Below are 25,011 nucleotides of genomic sequence, written 5' to 3' on the forward strand. Positions count from 1 at the left end.
GCTTCCAAAGCAGGGACTTCTCATTAGAAACTGATCCTTGATGTCATAAATTGGGGTGTGAAATATTAGGCTCTGAGTAGTATTATTTGCATTGTCTTGTGGCCCTGAGGTTTTTAGTTAATAGCATATCTTTCTTTTCCTCCCCATAACTCCTGGCTAAAATAAAGTGTCTCCACTGGTATTTCATTCAGTTGCATATTTAATTTCAATGATATACATATTCCAACAACAGACAACTGAAGCAAGTGACCTGTTTCAGGGAATGTAAATTATTTTCAGGACTTCAGAAATTGAAAAGGTATAAGAGGAAGGAGAAAATGCTGGGCTGGTGTGAAGCAATAGCCTGTAATCCTCGCAGGATTCCTAACACCACTAGGACCCCAGAGGGCTCAGAAGAGTGGGCTGATACCTCGCAAGCCTCCACACTGGTGAGTGTAGCAATGGTACCTTGAATGGCTTGTGTGAATGGATGCTGCGGGAATGGCGGGGAGGGAAGGGCTTCCTAAGTTAACAGTTCTCTGCTTTGCAATGGATATTGTTTATATAGATGCTGTTTAATGGGTAGTAATCATCATAATTTTATAGAATTTAGAGTTTAATTCAGATTAAATAACAATTCATTTTATTTCTGTTTCTTTGGACATTGCCCATCCATTATGTCAGTGACCTTAAAGAGATATTTAAAGTTTATATCTTGCATTCTACACTTTTTTAATGAAATCAATGGAGGAAAACAAATAGGGTTATCCAAAATAATGAAAAAGTCAGAATCATACCTTCTGTATTTTCTAATATTCTAAAAGTGTCTTTATATGGATGTAAAAATTATAATTTTGATATACTATTGTGAATTAAGTAATTGCAAGAATTATTTGAAGACCAATAACATACTCATTCTTGCATTGTTTTCTGCTTTAAGTTTACATGTTTGGCTTCAGTTAGCTTTATTTTCCAGTGATTAGGAAAAGAACTTTTTAGCAAAAGAGGTTTTACAAGGTCTTTGTTAAGATTTTGCATGCAGTGTATTTCATTTTGATTTAAGGAAGGATGATTTCATTCAATCTCTTAGTTTAATTGACATGTTAGTTATATTTTAATTACTGTTTTACCAATTTATGAGAACAGAAGTGTTTTTATTGGCCTGATTTATTAATTTATGAACATGTAATTGAACATATATAAAAGTTACAGGTTTCATTTTGCTTTTGAATTATTTGATAATTTCTATAATTTTACATAAAAATAATAATCCTGAACAAATATTATTGAGTGAATTTAAATATACACCAATGGAAGGAATAGGCTTTCAATTGATGTAACATAGAAGTGGGAATCTTATTTAATTTCACTCGTCTTAGACAGTGGGAAAAAAAGGCTGATGGTATTTATAAAAAAAACTGCAATTTGATTGGACAGTCAAAGTTCTGGGGAATAAATTCTTTGAAATCATTTTCTGCAATGGTTCATCTCACTCTAATATACTCCTTTGTAAGTTAATGTTTTCAATAAAACTGCTTGGCATAAGTTTACACCACTCAAAATACATGTTGCACAGTATGTATACATAAAGCCAAACTTTGTAGCTATTATGCAATAGGTAGAAATTTTTCAGTAAATATATTACTTCTGTGATCTCATTATAGTGGCTTTAGTGTTTAATTCTTATTTAGTAGAACCATAGATCCAAACCAGAAAACAATCTTGAGCAAAACATTTAGCCTGGATTTCTCTTATAATTTTGGGTAACAATATTAGCTTTATTTTACATATATTAACTTTATTTTGTACATATGTACAAAATTTTACATATTTTACATTCATGGCCCAGAGAAATTAAGTGACTTTCTTAGTGTCACTTAGCTAGTAAATGTTACTCCTAGCGTTACTAGAATTCTTCCTTCTCAAGGTAAGGCTTGCTGTATTAGGGCGATAGCCTGCAGTCACTGTAACATAACCCCAAATCTAAGAAAAAATTAAATATTTCTTATGTCATAGTGCACATGTCTAGGGCAGTACTCCTAGGTTCATAGTCAAAAGTTCACTGATTGTTCAGACTCCATCCATCTTTCTATACTGCCTTCTTAAGCACAGGAGCTCTTAGGTCACTGAGGAAAGGAAAAGGCTATGTGGTTCATTGTGCATGAGCTATTATGGAGCAACCTGTAATGTGTAGGCATCCTTCCATTGGCCAAAACCTAGTCCCATAGACCCATCTGAACTGCAAAGGAGGCTGGTGAGTGTCAGGAAGCCATATGGACAGGACAAGCAAATGGAACTAGTGAGCACTTAGCACATCTCTGCCACAGTCTGTCCTCTGGCCACCACATATTCATGTCACGTTTCTACTCTTTCATGAAAAAAAGCATTGCTTTCCAAGAAAGATAACTAAAAATTCTTATGTTCAGTGAATTCCATTAAAGTCCATTATTGTTGTGGTTGTTCAGTCACTAAGTTGTTTCCAGCTCTTTGTGACCCCATGAACTGCAGTACACCAGGCTTCCCTGTCCTTCAGTATCACCTGGAGTTTGCTCAAGTCCATAGTCTTTTGTTATTCATCATCCTCATCTAATGATGTGATGGTGAATCACCTATAAATAAATTATCTATACCTTGCAACTAGCTCCCAACATACATACATACCCAGTATGCAGGAGAGAGGTAAGAAAAGGTAAATCATAATAAGCACTGATGTTTGGAAGGAGAAAGAATAAGATAAATATGGAAATCAGGGGTCAATTTCTGCTAGACAGACATTATCAAGTCTCTCTGACTGAGAGGTAAGGGAGGATCCTTGAATTGGCTTTGACCTTGCTCACTAGCGGAACTCACTTGCACATCCTTCTCTCTAGCCTCTCTTCTATTATTGTCCCTGTTCACATTTGAAGTGCCTACAGAAACTTGTATCACATTATTTTTTTTTTTTTTTCCCTGCTTGGGGAAAATTATGGGCCAATAGTTTTTTTTAAGTCTTAAGTATTTCAAAGCTCATACTTCTGGAATAATGGTATTTTAGTACTACAGGCCTCTGAAATCTGCTTGGGTTCTTATTTCTCTTTGCTTCCTGATAGTCTGTGTGTCTAGGAAAGTTCTTTCTTGGTTGCTTTTAAATCTCAATTATCCATGCCCTTTCTCATGATCATATGTTGAAAAGCAGATAAGAGGACCACATCTTCAACATCTTTGTCTAGCGATACTTTGTTCAGCTGAGAGGGTCCACTCAGTGTCAGCTTTAAATATAATATTAGTCTTGAGTCACTTTATTCAAATATAACTTTTCATTGGAACTTTGTTACTCACTTCAAGGTCAGATCTACCAGTTGGGGTTTAGAAGAAGCCATACATTGAGTCCAGCAAACCCTGAAACTTCTGGATTCTCTCTATGTCTGGTCAGATCTGCTTTCACACAAACCACTTAGTTCCTGACCTCATATTTCTCCTGTAACACCTTGCTAAATGTAGTGGATAGTATTTAACATACATTATGAAGTTTTGTTTTTCAATATAGTTTGAGTGTTGCCAGCCCAACAGGCCTAGTTTCTGCCTCTTGAGTTAATTCAAATAGAGATTTTGCCAAGAGTTATGCCCAAACTTCATAAAGATGAATAGCATTCTACCTCTGTAAATCAGTTCCCTGCTCCCTGTTGCTTAAACATTAAACAAATCCACATATTTGTGATTTTCATTATAGTACCACAGACTTTGGCTCCTGATTTCCGTATTTGGATAGTTATAACAGCTGCAGCACACTCAGAGAAAAGCAGAAAGCTGTGATTTTACAGAAAATATGATATAAAAATTATTTAATCTGCTGTTGGAAGACTTAAAATGTCAGAAATTTGCACAAGTTTAGTAATCGCAAGAACTAGCAACCACCTACACAAAAGAGTAACACAGACAGGAGGCTAGAGTTACTAGAACCTAAAATGTTGACTGAGACCTCTCAGAAATATACCCCAACTTCTAGAAGGTGTCCAGTTCTTAACTTCTCAACTGGTGCAAGAAACATGGAGCTCAGAGGAAGGACCCTGAGGATTTAGGACCAATATCCCTGAAAGGAATGTAATCCTTATATATTCAAATGGGAAAAACGAGTTGGTACAGTAAAAATAGTTCAATGCGTGTGAAAAAAATAAAAGAAAAGAAAAAAACTTAGAAACTAGACCCATTTTCCACTGCTGACTCAAAAAAGCCTTGCTGGAATATGCTACAGAAAAAGAGTCTTCTCTAACCTCTTGTCTTTTGATTTCTGTTATTTATTATTTTTTTAGGTTACATATTAGTTTTACTATGAATAGAGAAACACCATATGGTTCTATTACAGTTTCAGAAAAATTACTAAACATATATCTACATTGATTTTTAACTTAATTATAAATGAAAAACAGAAAGAGCATTCTTTAATTTGATAAAATACATTTATTAAGACTTTATAAATAGCTTATATAACTGTAGAGCTCTAGAAATATTTACATTAAAATTAAAGACAAGTCAATTGTGTTAGTTTTTTATAGCTGCATAACATTGTCATAACTAATGGCTTAAAACAATAACCTTGTATTAGCTCATAGCTCTATAACTCACCATGTTTATTGACCTGAAGATCTTTTAGTACTAGCATTGGCAGGACCTGACCAAGAAGTAAATATCAAAGGAGACATCTGGTTTAAAAGCTCCCAACTTCAGCATCTTGGAAAAGAATATAGAAGAATGCATTTAAAGCTGGGTGGTATTAACTTAGTAATCATTAGAGAAAATTTAGAATAGAAGCTTCAACAAACTCAGAAATTTCAAAAGCTTAGCATAATAAGAGTTTGCTCTCACTCATGGCTCAATCTGATACAGGACATTTGATCCTCCAACAATGAATGCAGAGATCTCTGCTCCTCCCTTCTCATGTCTTAAACATATCTGGTGGTGATTGGTTGGTGGTTTAGTTGCCAAGTTGTGTCTGACTCTTGCAGCCCCATGGACTGTAGCCCACCAAGCTTTTCTGTCCATGGGATTTTACAGGCAAGAATACTGGAGTGGATTGCCATTTCCTTCTCCAGGGGATCTTTGTGACATGTCTTAAACATGCCTCTCATCTCCATGTCTTAAACATAGGCCTAAGAGTAAGTTTATTAGATAAGGGACAGTGGATAAATAGATGATCATGGAGATACATGGTTATTTAGAAGTGATATGCATCATTGTATCTTGGCAACATGGACTGGAACCAATGACATATCCCAGTGTACCTGTCAGAATGATGGGAAAGAAAGCTTTCCTATATGACCCAAACAGGGAAACTGAGAGCACTTAGTCAGCCTCTACCACGGTTGGATTCTGCTTTGAATGGTATCCCTTTTGTCCTGCATTTCAATTCGTAAAACCAGGCTTTTATTGTTATTGTGTAATAATACTGGTACCTTCTGTTGTCATCAGAGCATTTGAAGTTTTTCTGCACAAATCATACTCCATCTAAACATGATGAGGAGGAGGAGGAAGGGGAGGAGACAGGGAAGGAAGAAAAGGAGGATGAAGAGGATATGACTGATTATTATTTGCTGGGAAATTTTCTAAGCATTTCACACATCATCTCATTTGTGACATTACAAGGACTGATGAGGTAGGCATGATCATTATCCCTGTTTTGTGGATAAAGAAACTGAGTTATAGACAAATTTAAAGCTTGCCCAAAGTGACTGAGCTGAAGCTAGGTTTCCATCAGTCCAAGCAGTCTAAATCCAGATGGCTGTTCTCCTGTCCTTTGGTTGGGAGAGAAAGGTCATTATCTGAATTGTATACATTTGGCTAAATACAAAAATTGTAAGTGAGATGATAATACATTATAATGTGGCATAAAGACAAATATGGCCATTTCATTATAATTTCATGAGTATTTGTGTCTGATATATTATTTTCTTCCCTGCATTGGCTGCCATAACTATGGTCAGTTTCACCATTGTATCCTCAATAACTAAACTAATTGAAAAAAATAGCATTTTATTTTGTTTTATCCATAAAGCAGTTCAAATCCTCTGCTTTCTAAATTCAGAAAACGCTTACTTAGCCCAAAATTTCTTAAGTTTAGTAAGATTATTGAAGGGTTTGAGAGATGCTTATCAAGCAACCATCTTTGTCATTGTAACCAATGGGATGAGGGAACCTCTTGGATGACAGGCAGGGAAAAAATCCTTCAAATTTATTATAATACATGTTTCCATGCTAAAAACAAAACAAAACAATACCTTATATTGACTACCTTGTTACTGTTCAGTCACAAAGTTATGTCTGATGTTTTGCAAACCCATGCCAGGCTTCCCTGTCCTTCACTATCTCTGAGTTTGTTAAGATTCATGTCCATTGAGTCAGTGATGCTGTCTAACCATCTCATCCTCTGCCTCTGTCTTCTCCTTTTGCCTTCAATCTTTCTCAGCATCAGGGTCTTACCCTTAAGCAATTTCCTGAATCAAGAAGTGTTCAATATTAGATTCAAAATAAAAGAAAAGGAAACTGAAGCAATAAGAAACTGAAATAAGGTGAGATACTTCATGGGAATAAAGTTTAAGAATCTATGGAACTCAAAATAGGGAGATCAAAAAATGTCATTTTGGGAAGTCATCAATGACTCCATGGAAAGTTACTTTTCTATAATTAGTAATGGCTTTTTAAAACCTAAAGAGCCTCTTGATAAAAGTGAAAGAAGAGAGTGAAAAAGTTGGCTTAAAACTCAACATTCAGAAAACTAAGCTCATGGCACCCAGTCCAATCACTTCGTGGCAAATAGAGGGGGAAACAATGGAAACAGTGAGAAGGTTTAATTTTTGGTGGGGAGGGCTCCAAAATCACTGCAGATGGTAACTGAAGCCATTAAATTAAAAGACGTTTACTCCTTGAAAGGAAAGTTATGACCAACCTAGATAGCATATTCAAAAGCAGAGACATTACTTTGTCAACAAAGGTCCATCTAGTCAAGGCTATGGTTTTTCCAGTAGTCATGTATGGATGTGAGAGTTGGACTGTGAAGAAAGCTGAGTGCCAGAGAATTGATGCTTTTGAACTGTGGTGTTGGAGAAGACTTTTGAGAGTCCCTTGGACTGCAAGCAGATTCAATCAGTCCATCCTAAAGGAGATCAGTCCTGAATATTCATTGAAAGCACTGATGCTGAAGCTGAAGCTCCAATACTTTGGCTACCTGATGCAAAGAGCTGACTCAGTAGAAAAGACCCTGATGGTGGGAAAGATTGAGGGCAGGAGGAGAAGGGGACAACAGAGATTGAGATGGTTGGATGGCATCACTGACTCAATGGACATGAATTTGAGTAAGTTCCAGGAGTTGGTAATGGACAGGGAAGGTTGGCCTGCTGCAATCCATGGGGTCAGTCACAAAGATTTGGACACGACTGAACAACTAAACTGAACTGAACTTTAAGGCTATAAATAGTCTACAGTTAAGGTAGAAAAGAGCAAAGTAACAATCTATGTGTTAGATGAAGTGATTTACCACCTTAAAACACATATTCATCTGCTCAAGGCTCATTTTCTATCCTGTGTACATGATTTGTGATGAGTTACGTGCTTCTAGAAAAAAAAAAAAATATATATATATATATATATATATATATATACACATATATACATAAAGGAAACTATATGCAAGGTGAAAAGACAGCCTTCAGAATGGGAGAAAATAAAAGCAAATGAAGCAACTGACAAACAACTAATCTCAAAAATATACAAGCAACTCCTGCAGCTCAATTCCAGAAAAATAAACGACCCATCAAAAAATGGGCCAAAGAACTAAATAGACATTTCTCCAAAGAAGATATATGGATTGCTAACAAACACATGGAAAGATGCTCAACATCACTCATTATCAGAAAAATGTAAATCAAAACCACAATGAGGTACCATTTCACGCCAGTCATTATGACTGTGATCCAAAAGTTTATAATCAATAAATGCTGGAGAGGGTGTGGAGAAAAGGGAACCCTCTTAAACTGTTGGTGGGAATGCAAACTAGTACAGCCACTATGGAGAACAGTGTGGAGATTCCTTAAAAAACTGAAAATAGAATTGCCTTATGACCCAGCAATCCCACTGCTGGGCATACACACCGAGGAAACCAGAATTGAAAGGGTCACATGTATCCCAATGTTTACCACATCACTGTTTATAATAGCCAGGACATGGAAGCAACCTAGATGTCCATCAGCAGACGAATGGATAAGAAACCTGTGGTACATATACATGATGGAGTATTACTCCGCCATTAAAAAGAATATATTTGAATCAGTTCTAATGAGGTAGATAAAACTGGAGCCTATTATACAGAGTGAAGTAAGCCAGAAAGAAAAACACCAATATAGTATACTAACGCATATATATGAAATTTAGAAAGACGGTAACAATAACCCTGTATGTGAGAGAGCAAAAGAGACACAGATGTATAGAACAGTCTTTTGGACTCTGTGGGAGAGGGCGAGGGTGGGATGATTTGGCAGAATGGCATTGAAACATGTATAATATCATATATGAAACAAATCACCAGTCCAGGTTCTATGCATGATACTGGATGCCCTGGGCTGGTACACTGGGATGACCCAGAGGGATGGTATGGGGAGGGAGGAGTGAGGAGGGTTCAGAACATGTGTATGCCTTTGGCAGATTCATGTTGATGTATGTCAAAACCAATACAATATTGTAAAGTAATTAACCTCCAATTAAAATAAATAAATTTATATTAAAAAATAAAAATAAACAAGCAGAAAAGATTATTTGTAATAAGGTACATATTTGTAATATAATTTTCAAACAATATTTATGTCCATTGTGTCATCATAATTGCAATCATACTGAATTACATGTAGTATAATTATTCAAATACATAATGAAATTAGATGTTGTTAAGAGGTTAACAAATTACTCCAAATCATAAGGACCAAGGACTTCTAGTATCTAAGTTATTTATATACCAAACCCATTTTAAGAAGTTGATAGTATTGGCATATTTCAAGGGAAGATAGTGTATTATTTTTAAAAAAGTGAAATAATTCACCTTGGTGGCAAGTAGGAAAGAATTGGTGACTCAGATTTCTGTCTGATTTTAAATCCTAAGATTTTTTCCAATCTGCTATAAATTCTGACACTTTCATGCTAAAACTTCTAATAATGAAATGCAGTAAATAATGAATAATAACTTGTAATAATGAGGTGAAGTAAAGATCATGTGCTATTGAAAATAACCACACCCAAGTCTAGTAGGATTTTGTTTTCAAAATTAACATGTTTTAAATTACTTGCCTTTTATTAGTAACTTTATCAATGATGTTGTTTGACTTGATTAGAATATATTGAACGTGTGTGCTAAGTCCCTTCAGTCATGTCTAACCCGGTGACTGTAGCCCGTCAGGCTCCCCCTCCATGGGATTCTTTAGGCAAGAATACTGGAGAGGATTGCCATTCCCTTCTCCAGAGGATCTTTCTGACCCATGGATCAAACTTGGGTCTCTTGCATTGCAGGCAGATTCTTTACCATTTGAGCTACAGGGAAGTCCAATATATACACTACTATGAGCATTGAATAGAATTCCCTGTGCTCTAGAGTAGGTGATAAACGTAGCATTGCGTATACATATGGCTAATTCACTTTGCTGTACAGCAGAAACTAACACAACATTTGTGAAGTGACTAAACCTCAATTAAAAAAAAAGAATTTAAAATATCACATATTCCCCAATGCATGAGAAAATGAAATGCAAATCTATTCATGTTAATAATTAATATGTCTGTATTAATAATTAAATGATAAGTTAACCATTTTCCAGTTACTATTTACCAGTCATCTTCCTCAACTTCTTTCTTTCCAAGTATCCCCTTAGTCTATTTTTACTTACCAGGCTGAAGAAAATCATATATCTGCCTATAGCAAATGAACTGATATTGCCCCACAAACATAACCTCTCTTAGAAACCAAAGAAAAAGTAAATAAAAAGAGAAGCTTGAGTATGTTAAATTTCTCATTAAACCTATTGACTTATTTTCCATAGGCTCACCCTTATTTCTTTCCATACCTGAGCAAGTGTGCTAGCTGCTTATTGTGCGATGGCCTTTATACATTTGGAAAATAAATGTCAGGGCAGATAGAGTTTTCAGGAGTGCCTTTTTAAACTTCATTTTCTTCCTCTTTTTGATTCTTTCACATCTGATCATTTATCAGTTATTGCTTTTAATCACTATTACAGAGTCTTTACTAAGCACTGTCAAAGGCAGTAGTAAATAGTAAATGAAAAGGAAAATGATTTCTTAGAATAACTATTAAAAAAAGGAGGGAAATGGAATAAAAGACATCATGCCTTTCAAGAGCTTTGATTTTTGTAAGTAAGTAAATCACTAAAAATATATCTCAGTGGTTGTTATGGAAACAGACTGAATTGAAAAATGCAAAGGGGAAGACTGGTGCTTTAAATGTCACATCATGAAGAAAGGTTACATTCACCATGCAGTTTAAATTCATGCATTAACTTTAATTGTATAGTTACTAAACAATGTCAAAACATCATTATTCACAAAAGTAATGATTGATCTAAAAATGCTCCTCAGAGGAACATATCTTTTTGTCTACAGAATTAGTCACGAGATCATGTTCAGAACTGTTCTTTATCAAAATATGTCATGTCTATTCATTTCATTTAGATATAAATTAAATTGTGAGCATCTCAAAAAGACATTTAATTCTCAATAGTTGTTTAATTCTACAATTAGTACTATGTGGAACACATTGATTTCCCAATATCCCAATTTATATGACACCCAATTATCATTATTATGTGTACCCAGATGTACATGTGTGGAATTGGGGTGACTTCTTTCTCTCCACACACAAGTGACCCAGTATCTTCTTTGTGTTCGTTTTTGTGGAGTCTTGTCATGTTTTATAGAAAGGAGACAGGCAGAACAAATCAATGTCTTATTTGTCAAATCAGCTTGTTTTTGCCTCAGAATGAAAATTGTACCTGGAAATAAATGGAAAATGTCAGTGGTCCTGAAGAATCTGAGCAATAATCTCCCTAATCAAGAGACAAATAGGATAGAGCTCAGTTCAGTTCAGTTCAGTCGCTCAGTTGTGTCCGACTCTTTGCGACCCCATGAATCGCAGCACACCAGGCCTGCCTGTCCATCACCATCTCCCGGAATTCACTCAGACTTGGAGCTCACAGAAGCATTTATATCTCAAAACAAAATTACCAATAATATGATAAGAACATTTTTAATTCCTGTTCTGTGCTGATGAATTTAGATGTCCTGCTTCTGCTGCTGCTGCTGCTAAGTCGCATCAGTCATGTCCGACTCTGTGCTACCCCATAGACGACAGCCCACCAGGCTCCCCCGTCCCTGGGATTCTCCAGGCAAGAACACTGGAGTGGGTTGCCATTTCCTTCTCCAATGCATGAAAGTGAAATGTGAAAGCGAAGTCGCAAAGTCGTGTCAGACTCTTCGCGACCCCATGGACTGCAGCCTACCAGGCTCCTCCATCCATGGGACTTTCCAGGCAAGAGTACTGGAGTGGAGTGCCATTGCCTTCTCCTTAGAAGTCCTGGTAACCCTGAAAGCAGGTATGCTGTTCTCAAGACACAGACAGAGAAACAGAGAAACTAGGTCCAGAAAGATTAGAAAAGTGCTAGAACAGGAATCCTGAGTTCTATGCTACTTCCTAGGGCACATTTTCATCGTATAAATGTTTGACAGTTACATCACATGATATATGATGCTAACCTAGAGCAACTGCTCTACTAATTCATCACTATTTTATTTGCACTGCCTGATGAATGAATTGTTTGGCATCCAGGGCTGTATATTGTTGAGTTGCAGTTTGGGCCTCCAGAACTTTCTGCTATCATGGAATGAAGTAAGGATAAATAAATCACTAGGGAATGAGTGATTCAGAAGTATGTGAATTACAGTTATCAAGCAGTTTACAATGTATCCTCATTTATTCATTTAACTATTCTCTATTGAAAGTCAGCTGTGTGTGAAGCACTGCTTTATACAATAAATATATAGTATTGGAAAAAAGATCGTCCTCATCCTCAGGAATTTAGTGAGCAAAACAAATAAATGAATAGATTAAAAGTTTGATAAGATAGGGAGTCAACATAGGATGTTAGAAGAGCCCTTAGGTGTCACTGGCCTAGCTGTAGGAGTTCAAATTCCCCGAAGACCACAGAGAGTTGGAAATATGAAGAGGATGGTTCCAGGGAGGAGAGAGCATCCTGCATAAGCCATTTATCATGTGAAAATTGCACTCCTGTATTTTGTTTACTTTTTAAAATACATTTTCTATAGTTAGTAAACAGAGCCATCTTTAGGAATTGAGTTAGAGAAATACACTTGACCTAAAACAAGACAGTATTTTTGTTCCTGGTGAATGTTAGGCTCCTGTCACAGAAATAATTCAGAAATGAGAGAGATGTCAAGAAGTAAAGTGAGGATTAATTAATTTTTTATTTTCATTTTATTGGAGTATAGTTAATTTTCAATGTTGTATTAGTTTCTGGTGTACAGAAATGTGAATCAGTCGTACATACACATATATCCATTCTTTTTTAGATTCTTTTACCATATAGGGCATTCCAGAGTACTCAGCAAATTTCCCTGGGCTATATAGCAAGTTCTTATTAGTTACCTACCTTATATATAAAATAGTGTGCATATGTCAGTCTCAATCTCCAAATTTCTCTCTCCTCCCTTTTATCTCCTGGTAACCATAATTTTTGTGTGTTTTTTTTTTTTTAATATCCATCCCTCAACTTCTGTTTTGTAAATAAGTTCATTCGTACCCTCTTTTTTTAATTGATTCCACATATAAGCGATATCATATTTGTCTTTCTGCATCTGACTTTCTACATTCTGTATGACAATCTCTAGATCTATCTATGCTTTTGCAGATGGCATTATTTGTTCCTTTTTGTGGTTGAATACTATTCCATTGTATATATGTAGAGTATGCTCTTACAGGGAGTGTGGGCAAATGGGTAAGCAGCTGGCCTGGGTTTCTTTGGCAGGCTCGTTAGGAGGGGCATACAAATGAAGGGGCAGAATATTCACTTGGAAAAGAGTGCTTGCTTGTCATATTCTCTGACTTTCATCCCAGCTCCATTTCCCAAGAGGAGATGGGATTTTTGTCCTTTTTTAGCTTAGATCAGAAGTGTTGTGGCTTCGGCGCCTGAGGGGAACTTACCTGCAAGGTTAATTTTATTGTAATGAGAGGATAGCAGGTTACATCCAGATGTGGAGATTCCAGCCTTTCTCCTCCTTTATTTGTCTGCTCCAAGACCATATCACCCCAAAATGTGTGGTTTCCTGTCAGTCTGAAGGTTCCTGCTTTTGTCTGCCCATGGACCCCTCCTGTTTACAAGATGTGTGGTTTCTGGCCTCCTGGTCATATTCCCCTTTCTCTGCTTACATCCAGTTACCTGTCTGCTGGAAAACTTTCTATAGGTAGTGAAATTAACTAAATATTTTGTGTACTTTTTTCAACTATAATATCCAACATGTAGTCTTCTGTATGAAGGCTGTAATAATTCAGTGGCCCCATGAAGGTGGCTTCCTTTGAGAGGACAGTGAAACTTCCTAGTGAAGAGGAGCTGTGTGTCAAAACACATTATTTGAGAAGGAAACAAGGACATGTAAATGTATTTGCTCCCTTGGCAACACAGAGGTGGGAAAACAATACAATAGCACTAGTGTTTTTTGAATACATACTGTGTACCCGAAATGGATCTGAGCACTCAGCATGTCAACAACTCATTTAAACCTTACTGCAGAAGAGGAAAGAAGTAACTTGTCCAACTTTATTATTCTACTAAATCTTACTCTTGAATCCATGCTTATTACACTTTCCTGTGCTACAAAGAAGTCTTCTTTTGTAGCTCACCTGGTAAAGAATCTGCCTGCAATGCAGGAGACTCTGGTTCAGTTCCTAGGTCAGGAAGATTCCCTGTTGGAAGGACAGAGTACACACTCCAGTATTCTTGGGCTTTCCTGGTGGCTCAGACCATAAAGAATCCGCCTGCAGTGTGGGGGACCTGGGTTCCATCTCTGTGTTGGGACAAACCCCTGGAAGAGGGTATGGCAACCCACTTCTGTATCCTTGCCTGGAGAAACACCATGAACAGAGGAACTTGGAAGGCTACAGTCCATGGGGTCTCAAAGAATAGGACACAAATGAGCGATTAAGCACCGCATAGCTTGCGGCAAAGAATATGCTCAGGAAAAGATAAAAACATTGACTTTATTAGAAGTGAGTTTAATTCAGATTCACATTCAACTCTGAATTTGTTCCACCCTTTATACACATATATAATAGGTATATACTGTGAAAGTGAAAGTCGCTCAGTCATGTTCAACTCTTTGAGACACAATGGAATATAATGTCCATGGAATTCTCCAGGCTAGAATACTGGAGTGGATACCTGTTCCCTTCTCCAGGGATGTATATAATAGTATTCTCTAAGTTTGTACATATTTTATATTGTATATATATATTTTTAATTAGCAAAACAGCCTACATTTCTGTTCAGTCACTCAGTTGTGTCTGACTCTTTGTGACCACATGAACTGCAGCAAGCCAGTCTTCCAAGTCCATCACCAACTACTGGAGCTTACGAAACTCATGTCCATCAAGTCAGTGATGCCATCCAACCATCTCATCCTCTGTCGTCCCCTTCTCCTCCTGCCCTTAATCTTTCCCAGCATCAGGGTCTTTTCAAATGAGTTAGTTCTTTGCATCAGGTAGCCAAAGTATTGGAGCTTCAGCTTCAGCATGAGTTCAGTTCAGTTGCTCAGTCATGTCCGACTCTTTGTGACCCCATGAATCACAGCACACCAGGCCTCCCTGTCCATCACCAACTTCCAGAGTTCACTCAGACTCATGTCCATCGAGTCCGTGATGCCATCCAGCCATCTCATCCTCGGTCATCCCCTTCTCCTCCTGCCCCCAATCCCTCCCAGCATCAGAGTCTTTTCCAATGAGTCAACTCTGCATGAAGTGGCCAAAGTACTGGAGCTTCAGCTATAGCATCATTTCTTCCAAAGAAATCCCAGGGTTGATCTCCTTCAGAATGGACTGGTTGGATCTCCTTGCAGTCCAAGGGACTCTCAAGAGTCTTCTCCATCACCACAGGTCAAAAGCATCAATTCTTCAGCGCTCAGCCTTCTTCACAGTCCAACTCTCACATCCATACATGACCACAGGAAAAACCATAGCCTCGACTAGACGGACCTTAGACGGCAAAGTAATGTCTCTGCTTTTGAATGTACTATCTAGGTTGGTCATAACTTCTCTTCCAAGGAGTAAGCGTCTTTTAATTTCATGGCTGCAATCACCAACTGCAGTGATTTTGAAGCCCCCCAAAATAAAGTCTGACACTGTTTCCACTGTTTCCCCGTCTATTTGCCATGAAGTGATGGGACCAGATGCCATGATCTTTGTTTTCTGAATGTTGAGCTTTAAGCCAACTTTTTCACTCTCCTCTTTCACTTTCATCAAGAGGCTTTTTAGCTCCTCTTCACTTTCTGCCATAAGGGTGGTGTCATCTGCATATCTGAGGTTATTGATATTTCTCCCGACAATCTTGATTCCAGCTTGTGTTTCTTCCAGTCCAGCATTTCTCATGATGCACTCTGCATATAAGTTAAATAAGCAGGGTGACAATATACAGCCTTGACGTACTCCTTTTCCTATTTGGAACCAGTCTGTTGTTCCATGTCTAGTTCTAACTGTTGCTTCCTGACCTGCATACAGATTTCTCAAGAGGCAGGTCAGGTGGTCTGGTATTCCCATCTCTTTCAGAATTTTCCACATTTTATTGTGATCCACACAGTCAAAGGCTTTGGCATAGTCAATAAAACAGAAATAGATGTTTTTCTGGAACTCTCTTGCTTTTTCCATGATCCAGTAGATGTTGGCAATTTGATCTCTGGTTCCTCTGCCTTTTCTAAAACCAGCTTGAACATCAGGGAGTTCACGGTTCACGTATTGCTGAAGCCTGGCTTGGAGAATTTGAGCATTACTTTACTAGCATGTGAGGTGAGTGCAATTGTGCGGTAGTTTGAGCATTCTTTTGCATTTCCTTTCTTTGGAATGGAATGAATACTGACCTTTTCCAGTCCTGTGGCCACTGCTGAGTTTTCCAAACTTGCTGGCATATTGAGTGCAGCACTTCAGCATCAGTACTTCCAATGAATATCCAGGACTGATCTCCTTTAGGATGGACTGCTTTGATCTCCTTACAGTCCAAGGGACTCTCAAGAGTCTTCTCCAATACCACAGTTCAAAGGCATCAATTCTTCAGTGCTCAGCTTTTTTTATAGTCCCACTCTCATATCCATACATGACTACTAGAAAAATCATAGCTTTGACCCTAGGAAACTTTGTCGGCAGAGTAATGTCTCTGCTCTTTGATATGCTGTCTAGGTTGGTCATAGCTTTTCTTCCAAGAAGCAAGAGTCTTTTAATTTCAAGGCTACAGTCACCATCTGTAGTGATTTTGGAGCCCAGGAAAATAAAGTCTGTCATCGTTTCCTTTGTTTCTCCATCTATTTGCCATGGAATGATGGGACTGGATGCCATGATCTTGGTTTTTTGAATGCTGAGTCTTAAAACAGCTTTTTCACTCTTCTTTATATATCCCATTGCACAGTCTTTGTATTTTCCATTACACAGATAGAGAAACTTAGGTTTTTGACTAGATATCTTGCCCAAGGGGATTCATCAGCATCTAAAATAGCTCAATTCATTGCATTTATATAGGAATGGTAATCTCTTCTAAGATTTTTATTTGTAGCTTCTAAATGTTAAAGTGCAAATACAATGTAGTTTTAAATAGTGTTTAAAATGAATTTGGAGATGAGAAATATACTTATTGGATCTGTATTTGAGGTAACTGACTTCGTGACTATACTCATGTTCTAATTATCAGTTATCTAATTATCTATCTAGATATAAGATATAATTATCTGATTATTAATCACATTTCTGGAGGAAGGGATGAGGTTAATAGATTCTCTTAAATTAAGCAAGGAGTTAATTTGTTTTAACTATTTAGCATAAATGTCTATTCAACCTATGGAACTAGTCCCTCAAGTTAAATGCCAAAACGACCTTTTTGTTGATGGTCTGTTAAATTATTTTTATATCACCATAATAATTGTCAATTGTAATTATTAGGTGGAATAATCCATGAGTACAATTTTGTGATCCTATGTTAGAAAACCAACATCTCAAATGCAGATATGGGAACTTACACAACCGGTTTCTATGTGAAGGATGCAGCCTACAGGAATAAAATTTAATTTAATGACCCAGTAATTCTTTAAAGATAAAAAATGAAAAAGCTTTCACATTGGAGTACCAATTGTCAACATTCACAGACACATTGTCACACCAAGCAAATATTATTACAAAAATTGCAATGAGACTACAAACAAAAATGGATTGTCTTTTCATGGGTTAAATAATTTCACCTATGGAAATTAGACAAAGCAGCACTATTCATTGAGTGAATCATTGCTGATGTTGTTACTGCCTCTCACTGTGCCAGAATAAACTCAAAACGTAGTGCAGTCATGTGTATAGTGTTTTATCAAAGCCCAGAACCACATTATTCATTATATTTTCTGAAATGTTTTAGGATTAGCTCCACTGCCACTGGTTTGTATTAATTCTTTTACAGGGACATATTTACACTCAGTGAAAGGCATTTAAGAAAACAAATTCTTTTATCCAATCCTTGTGCAATGTATTCTAACCTTTGCATTACTATAATGCATTGATTTGGGACACACAAGCAAATGCAGAGCAGAGATTAAAAATGTTTGCTTCTTATAAAAATATTTAAAACTTTATTGAAAATTGATCTACCTACCTTTTTAAAAGGAAAAAACATGTTTTATTAGAATAAAAGCATCTCTCTCAAACCATCTACTTTTCTTTAAAAATAAAAATACTTGCCTTTCTACTCAAATGTCTATTTCCCTTTCAGGGTAATGATTCATTCCCTTTCCCTCCTGATATCCTGAAGAAGGAATGTATAAAAAACAAAAAGGGATAAGTCCAAAATTAAAAAAACAATTTCAATAAATTTAAGAAAAGTGAAAAGCAGAATTGATCTGTTTCAGTTAATTTCTGTTTCAGTTCCAGAGAAGGCAATGGCACCCCATTCCAGTACTCTTGCCTGGAAAATCTCATGGGTGGAGGAGCCTGGTGGGCTGTAGTCCATGGGGTTGCTAAGAGTTGGACAGGACTGAGCGAATTCACTTTCACTTTTCACTTTCATGCATTGGGGAAGGAAATGGCAACCCACTCCAGTGTTCTTGCCTGGAGAATCCCAGGGACGGGGGAGCTGGGTGAGCTGCCGTCTATGGGGTCGCCCAGAGCTGGACATGACTAAAGCAACTTAGCAGCAGCAGCAGCAGCAGCAGTTTCAGTTCTGAAAAGTCATATTTTTCTTGAAATATGGTCTTTCATCCACATGATAATAGATTCTTAAGTTTGTTAGTGTAAAATTGGTCATATTACATCTGTAAGTTCTATGATGTCATCTTTTCCTTTCTGATATTGACTGGTCTTTTGGGCTAGTCTCTTTCTATCATGATATTTCTTGCAAGTTTTGAACAATATTTTCAAATAAGGACAATATTTTCAAATAAATATTTTCAAAGAAGGACAAATTTTATACTTTGTCAATTTTCTTTTTGTTTTTTACTTGATAACTCTATTGAGATATATTTCAAATACCGTCAAGTCTACCCATTTAAGTGTAATTCAATGGTTTTTACCATATTTACAGAGCTATGATATCATCGTTACAATATAATTTTAGAGGATTTTAGCACACCCGAAGAAACTTGTACCTATCAGCAGTCGCTTACCAGCCCTCCCTCCAATCTCCAAGCTAAGATAACTACTCATTTAATTTGACTCTATAAATTTATCTATTTCAGATGTCTCATATGAATGAAAAGGTACACTTTGCAATCTTCTATAAGTGATTTATTTTACTTAGTGTAATGTTTTAGGGCATCATCCTTGTTGTAGCGTGTATATTGCTTCATTCCTTTTTATTGCAAAATATGTTTTACTGCAAAACATTACATATTTTGAATGTTATCCATTCATCAGTTGATTCAGGTTGTTTAATACCTCTGAGCTATTGTGAAAACTGTTGTTATGAACATTCATATACTAGTATTTATATGAACATGTAGTTTCATTTTCTTGGTTAGGTACAGGTAGAATCAATTGGTCATATGGTAATTCTATTTTTAACAATTTGAGGAATTACCAACATTATTTTCATCATGGCTACACCATTTTAAATTCTCACTAGGAATATAGGAGGGTTTCAATTTCTTGACATTCTCTCCAACACTTGTCTGTCTCTCTGATTGTAGCCATTCTAGTGGATGTGGTATCATTATGATTTTGCCTTTTTGTTTGCCTAATGACTTGTGATGGTTAGCATCTTTTCATATGTTTATTAGCCACCCATGCATCCTCCTTGGAGAAATGTATTCAATTATCTTTTTAGTACTGAGTTGTCAGAGTTACTTAGATGGTCTAGACACAAATTCCCTATGAGGAATATGATTTTATAATAAAAATATCAACAAATATTCTCTCCCAATTTTTGGATTGTCCTTTAATTTTTTTCATGGTGTCCTTTGAAATCTATCAATTTTCTGCATTGCTGCTTTTGCTGTTAGTGTTGTATTTGAGGAATTACTCCCTAGCCAAAAATTGCAAAGACTCACTTCTTTGTTTTCTCCTAAAAGTTTTAGTTTTATCTCTTCTATTTAGTTCTGTAAGCCACTTTGAGTTAATCTTTGCACATAATGTGAACTAAGGCTTCATATTTATTTTTCTAAGTGTGGGTATACATGCATCTACTTATTGTAGCAACGTCTGTTGCTAACTAGAAAGACTATTATTTCCCTATGCAATTGTGTTGGCCTTTACATATTTGATTTAATTATTTTGTTAATTATTTGTCCAATTTAATTATTTTGAACTTGATTTTCTGTTTTCTTTCTTCTATTTAGTTTGGGTTCAACTTATTGTCTAATTTCTACAGACAGATTTCTAATTTCTTGAGACATTGTACAGGAGACAGGAATCAAGACCATCGCCAAGAAAAAGACAAAATAGCTGTCTGAGGAGGCCTTACAAATAGCTGTGAATAGAAGGGAAGTGAAAAGCCAAGGACAAAAAGGAAAGATATACCCATTTGAATGCAGAGTTCCAAAGAATAGCAAGGAGAGATAAGAAAGCCTTCCTCAGCGATCAATGCAAAGAAATAGAGGGAAACACTAGAATGGGAAAGACTAGAGATCTCTTCAAGAAAATTAGGAATGCCAAGGGAACATTTCATGCAAACATGGGCTCAATAAAGGACAGAAATGGTAGAGACCAAACAGAAGCAGAAGATATTAAGAGGTGGCAAGAATACACAGAAGAACTGTACAAAAAAAATGTTCACAACCCAGATAATCACGATGGTGTGATCACTTACCTAGAGCCAGACATCCTGGAATGTGAAGTCAAGTGGTCCTTAGGAAGCATCACTATGAACAAAGCTAGTGGAGGTGATGGAATTCCAGTTGAGCTATTTCAAATCCTGAAAGATGATGCTATGAAAGTCCTGCACTCAATATGCCAGCAAATTTGGAAAACTCAGCAGTGGCCACAAGACTGGAAAAGGTCAGTTTTCATTCCAATCCCAAAGAAAGGCAATGCCAAAGAATACTCAAACTGCCTCACAAGAGCACGCATCTCACACACTAGTGAAGTAATGCTCAAAATTCTCCAAGCCAGGCTTCAGCAATACGTGAACCGTGAACTTCCAGATATTCAAGCTGGTTTTAGAAAAGGCAGAAGAACCAGAGATAAATTGCCAACATCCACTGGATCATCAAAAAAGTAAGAGAGTTCCAGAAAAACATCTACTTCTGTTTTATTGACTATGCCAAAGCCTTTGACTGTGTGGATCACAATAAACAGTGGAAAATTCTGAAAGAGATGGGAATACCAGACTACCTGACCTGCTTCTTGAGAAACTTGTATGGAGGTCAGGAAGCAACAGTTAGAACTGGACATGGAACAACAGACTGGTTCCAAATAGGAAAAGGAGTGCATCAAGGCTGTATATTGTCACCCTGCTTATTTAACTTCGAAGACTCTTGATGAAAGTTAAAGAGGAGAGTGAAAAAGTTGGCTTAAATCTCAACATTCAGAAAACAAAGATCATGGCATCTGGTCCCATCACTTCATGGGAAATAGATGGGGAAACAGTGGAAACTGTGTCAGACTTTATTTTCTTGGGCTCTAAAATCACTGCAGATGGTGATTGCAGCCATGAAATTAAAAGACACTTACTCCTTGGAAGGAAAATTATGAACAACCTAGACAGCATATTAAAAAGCAGAGACATTACTTTGCCAACAAAGGTCCCGTCTAGTCAAGGCTATGGTTTTTCCGGTGGTCATGTATGGATGTGAAAGTTGGACTATAAAGAAAGTTGAGCGCCGAAGAATTGATGCTTTTGAACTGTGGTGTTGGAGACGACTCTTGAGAGTCCCTTGGACTGCAAGGAGATCCAACCAGTCCATCCTAAAGGAGATCAGTCCTGGGTGTTCATTAAATGGACTGATGTTGAAGCTGAAACTCCAATGTTTAGGCCACCTGATGCGAAGAACTGACTCATCTGACAAGACTCTCATGCTGGGAAAGATTGAGGGTGGGAGGAGAAGGGGATGACAGAGGATGAGATGGCTGGGTGTTCTCACCGACTCGATGGACATGGGTTTGGGTAAACTCCGGAGCGTTGGTGATGGACAGGGAGGCCTGGTGTGTTGTGGATCATGGGGTCACAAAGAGTCGGACACGACTGAGTGACTGAACTGAACTGAACTGAGACAGATACTTAGATTACTGAATATCAACTTTCTTCTTTTCTAATATAGGTATTTTAAGGCTATACATTTCTAAGTGTATCTTTTCTCATTATCACTTATGTGACAGAGGAAATATATATTTATCTTAATTATAATTTGATTCAAAATAGTTTCATACATTCAGTGAGATTTTTTTTAACTCATAGGGTATTTTTGGATGGATTTATCCTAATTGCTTTTTGTTAGTTTTGTTTTTTATATAATTTTTAAAAGTTATATTCCATTTACAGTTATTACAAAATAGTAGGTATGTTCTCTGAATTGAACCATACATCCTTATAACCTTACACCCAATAATTTGTACTTCCCAACCCACCACTCCTATATTGTCCCTCCCCTCCCTCACTTTTAACCACTAATTTATTCTCTATATTAGTGAGTTTGCTTCTTTTTAGTTGTTGTTGTTGTATTCACTAGTTTGTTGTCTTTTTTTTTTATATTCAGCATGTAATACCATACAATATTTGCCTTACTCTGTATGACTTTTTCACCTAACATTATTCTCATCCATGTTACTGCAAACAATAAAATTTTAGTATTTTATATGGCTGTGTGTAATATCCCATTGGACTTCCCAGGTGGTACTAGTGGTAGAGAACCTGCCTGCCAAATGCAGGAGACATAAAAGACATGGGTTCAATCTCTGAGTCGGGAAGATCCCCTGGAATTGAGCATAGTGACCCACTCCAGTACTTTTGCCTGGAGAATCCAACAGAGGAGCCTGGTGGCCTACAGTCCATAGGGTCTCAAAGAGATGGACACTACTGAACTGACATAGCATACACACAGTATTCCATTATATACACATTCTATATCGTCTTTATCCATTTATCTGTTGATGGAGACTTACGTTTCATTGGCAATTGAAAATTGCTACTATGAACATTAGAGTATATATATCTTTTTGAATTAGTGTTTTTATTTTTTTTTCAGCTATATACCTACCAGTAGATTTGCTAATACAGTAGTTCCATCTTTAGTTTTTTGAGAAACCTCCATATTGTTTTCCTCAGTAGCTTCACCAATTTACATTCCCAACAACACTGTAAGAGGGTTTTTGTTTTCTCATAGCCCCAGCAACATTTGCTATTTATTTATTTGGTGATAGCCATTCTGATATGTGTGAGTGATATCTCGTGGTTTTGTTGCATTTCCCTGATGATTAGCAATGTTGAACATCCTTTTATGTGTTTGTTAGTCATCTGCTCTTCCTCTTTGGAAAAGAACGTATCTATTCAGTACTTCTGTTCATTTTTTCAAATGCTATGACTGATAAAGGATTACTAGCCAACATTTATAAATAGATCACATAACTCAACATAAAATAGAAACTTATTTTAAAATGAGTAGAAAAACTCAGAATAATAGAAGTGCCCTTCTTAGTTTTAAAATATGGAGGGATTTTTCTTTCTTTCTTTCTACCTTTCTTTTTTGGGGGGCCACATGGCTTGAAGAATCTTAGTTCCCCAAGCAGGGAATGTTATCACTATAGAATTTCTTCTTTAAAATAGTAATGATTTTGTTTTTCTTTTGATATCTGTTCCACTATATCAGCTTTCTTTATGTTAGTATTTGTATAATATATCTTTTTTGCACTTGTAATACTTTTCATTTTCCTCTATTATTATATGTAAATTGTGTCTCTTATATACAGCTTTCAAAGATTGCTTATTTCTATCCACATGGAAATACTTGATTTTTAATTGAATTTAATCTGATGACTTTTAATTTTGGTGCTTAAATCTGCTTACTGTTTCTGTGTGTGTGCCAACTGTTTCTTTGTTCCCGTTTCTTTATTGTGAATTATAGCTCTGCTGCTTCCTGTTTGTGTAATTATGGGCAAATTAAGGCTTGGAATGTTTAAATGAGTGGATCAAGTCTCATAGCACTAAGATGGACAATTCATTTCTGCCAGCTCCTTATACTACCTCTAATTGTGATTCATGATAGTTTTCAGTTTTGAATTTGCCATTAACTAGCTGTGTGTCTTTAAGTTAGACACTCAACTTCCCTGTGATTCTAAGCATACGGTGTTTTCAATGTCCTCCTCATTAAAAATATATGTATATATTCTTATCTCTCCAAAACAATTCTATGGTATATTTAGAGAAATTATTAAAATTCACAGTAGGATGGTTTGTTTCAATTTGTTCACCTAAAATTCAACCTCCTTAATTTCTTTTCCAGTTACTCTGAGTTTTCCAGGAGGCTGAGTCCCTTGAACTCAGGAAAAATTCTCTCATATTCTCTAGTCACAGCTGTCCAGTCAGCAGCCACTGAGATTTTTGCTGCTGATGGTCTCTTGGTATCACTGTTTTGGGGAGGACACTCTCAATTGCTAATGATTCCTCTTTCTACTACTTTGAGCTTTGACCACTCCTCATTCCTTGTCTTTATCTATCTTATTCAAAAGGTGACACTTTATGCTTCATAACAGAGGGACCAGGGTGCATCTTTTAACAAACCCTAAATAATAGGTGTGTATAAGAAAATATTACAACTATCATGTAGGTATGAATCTGAAGATAGGTCCCTACAACGCCAGTTCCTCCCAATTATATGGAAACTTGTCCCTGCAAACATTCTAGAGAACTTCATGCTAATTCCTGGTACTAAAAAAAGAAATAAATAAAATTTTGTCCAATCTGGCCCAAGACTGCCACTTGTTGTCCATCACCAACCTGTTCCAAGGGGAACTGTGCCAAGCCAAGTCTATTTTTATTTTTGTTTCAAGAGACTTGTGTTATGTTATTTTCCCCATCTTGCAGATGGGAAAGCTGAGATGAAGACATTTGAAGCAAATTTTGCCTTAACACTAACCAAGAATCTTTCTCTAAGTATATTAAATGAAGTAACGCTTTTGTAGAATAAATGTGAAATCTTCAATTTTTAGATATTTAGCCAAAATCCATAGATTAGTTGTATGACTCATTTACCTGCAAGTCTAAAAGACTTCTTACTCTGGATTTTAAGAAATTTGAATGTGGGCTTACTTGTCCCATACATTGATTGCAA

The 25,011-nt window shown here is 36.6% G+C and overlaps 1 protein-coding gene across 1 annotated transcript in view; it reads left to right on the plus strand.

Moving 5' to 3' along the window:
- Positions 1-317: 317 nt before the first annotated feature.
- The window catches only part of MARCHF1 (membrane associated ring-CH-type finger 1), a 503,717-nt gene continuing 479,023 nt past the window's right edge, over positions 318-25,011 (plus strand). The window contains exon 1 of the mRNA XM_052642212.1: positions 318-428. Within this exon, the coding sequence (XP_052498172.1) occupies positions 318-428 (111 nt within the window). The remainder of the gene's footprint in view (positions 429-25,011) is intronic.

This window comes from Budorcas taxicolor, chromosome 6 (genome assembly GCF_023091745.1).
Source record: "Budorcas taxicolor isolate Tak-1 chromosome 6, Takin1.1, whole genome shotgun sequence".
In the NCBI taxonomy this organism is placed as follows: domain Eukaryota; kingdom Metazoa; phylum Chordata; class Mammalia; order Artiodactyla; family Bovidae; genus Budorcas; species Budorcas taxicolor.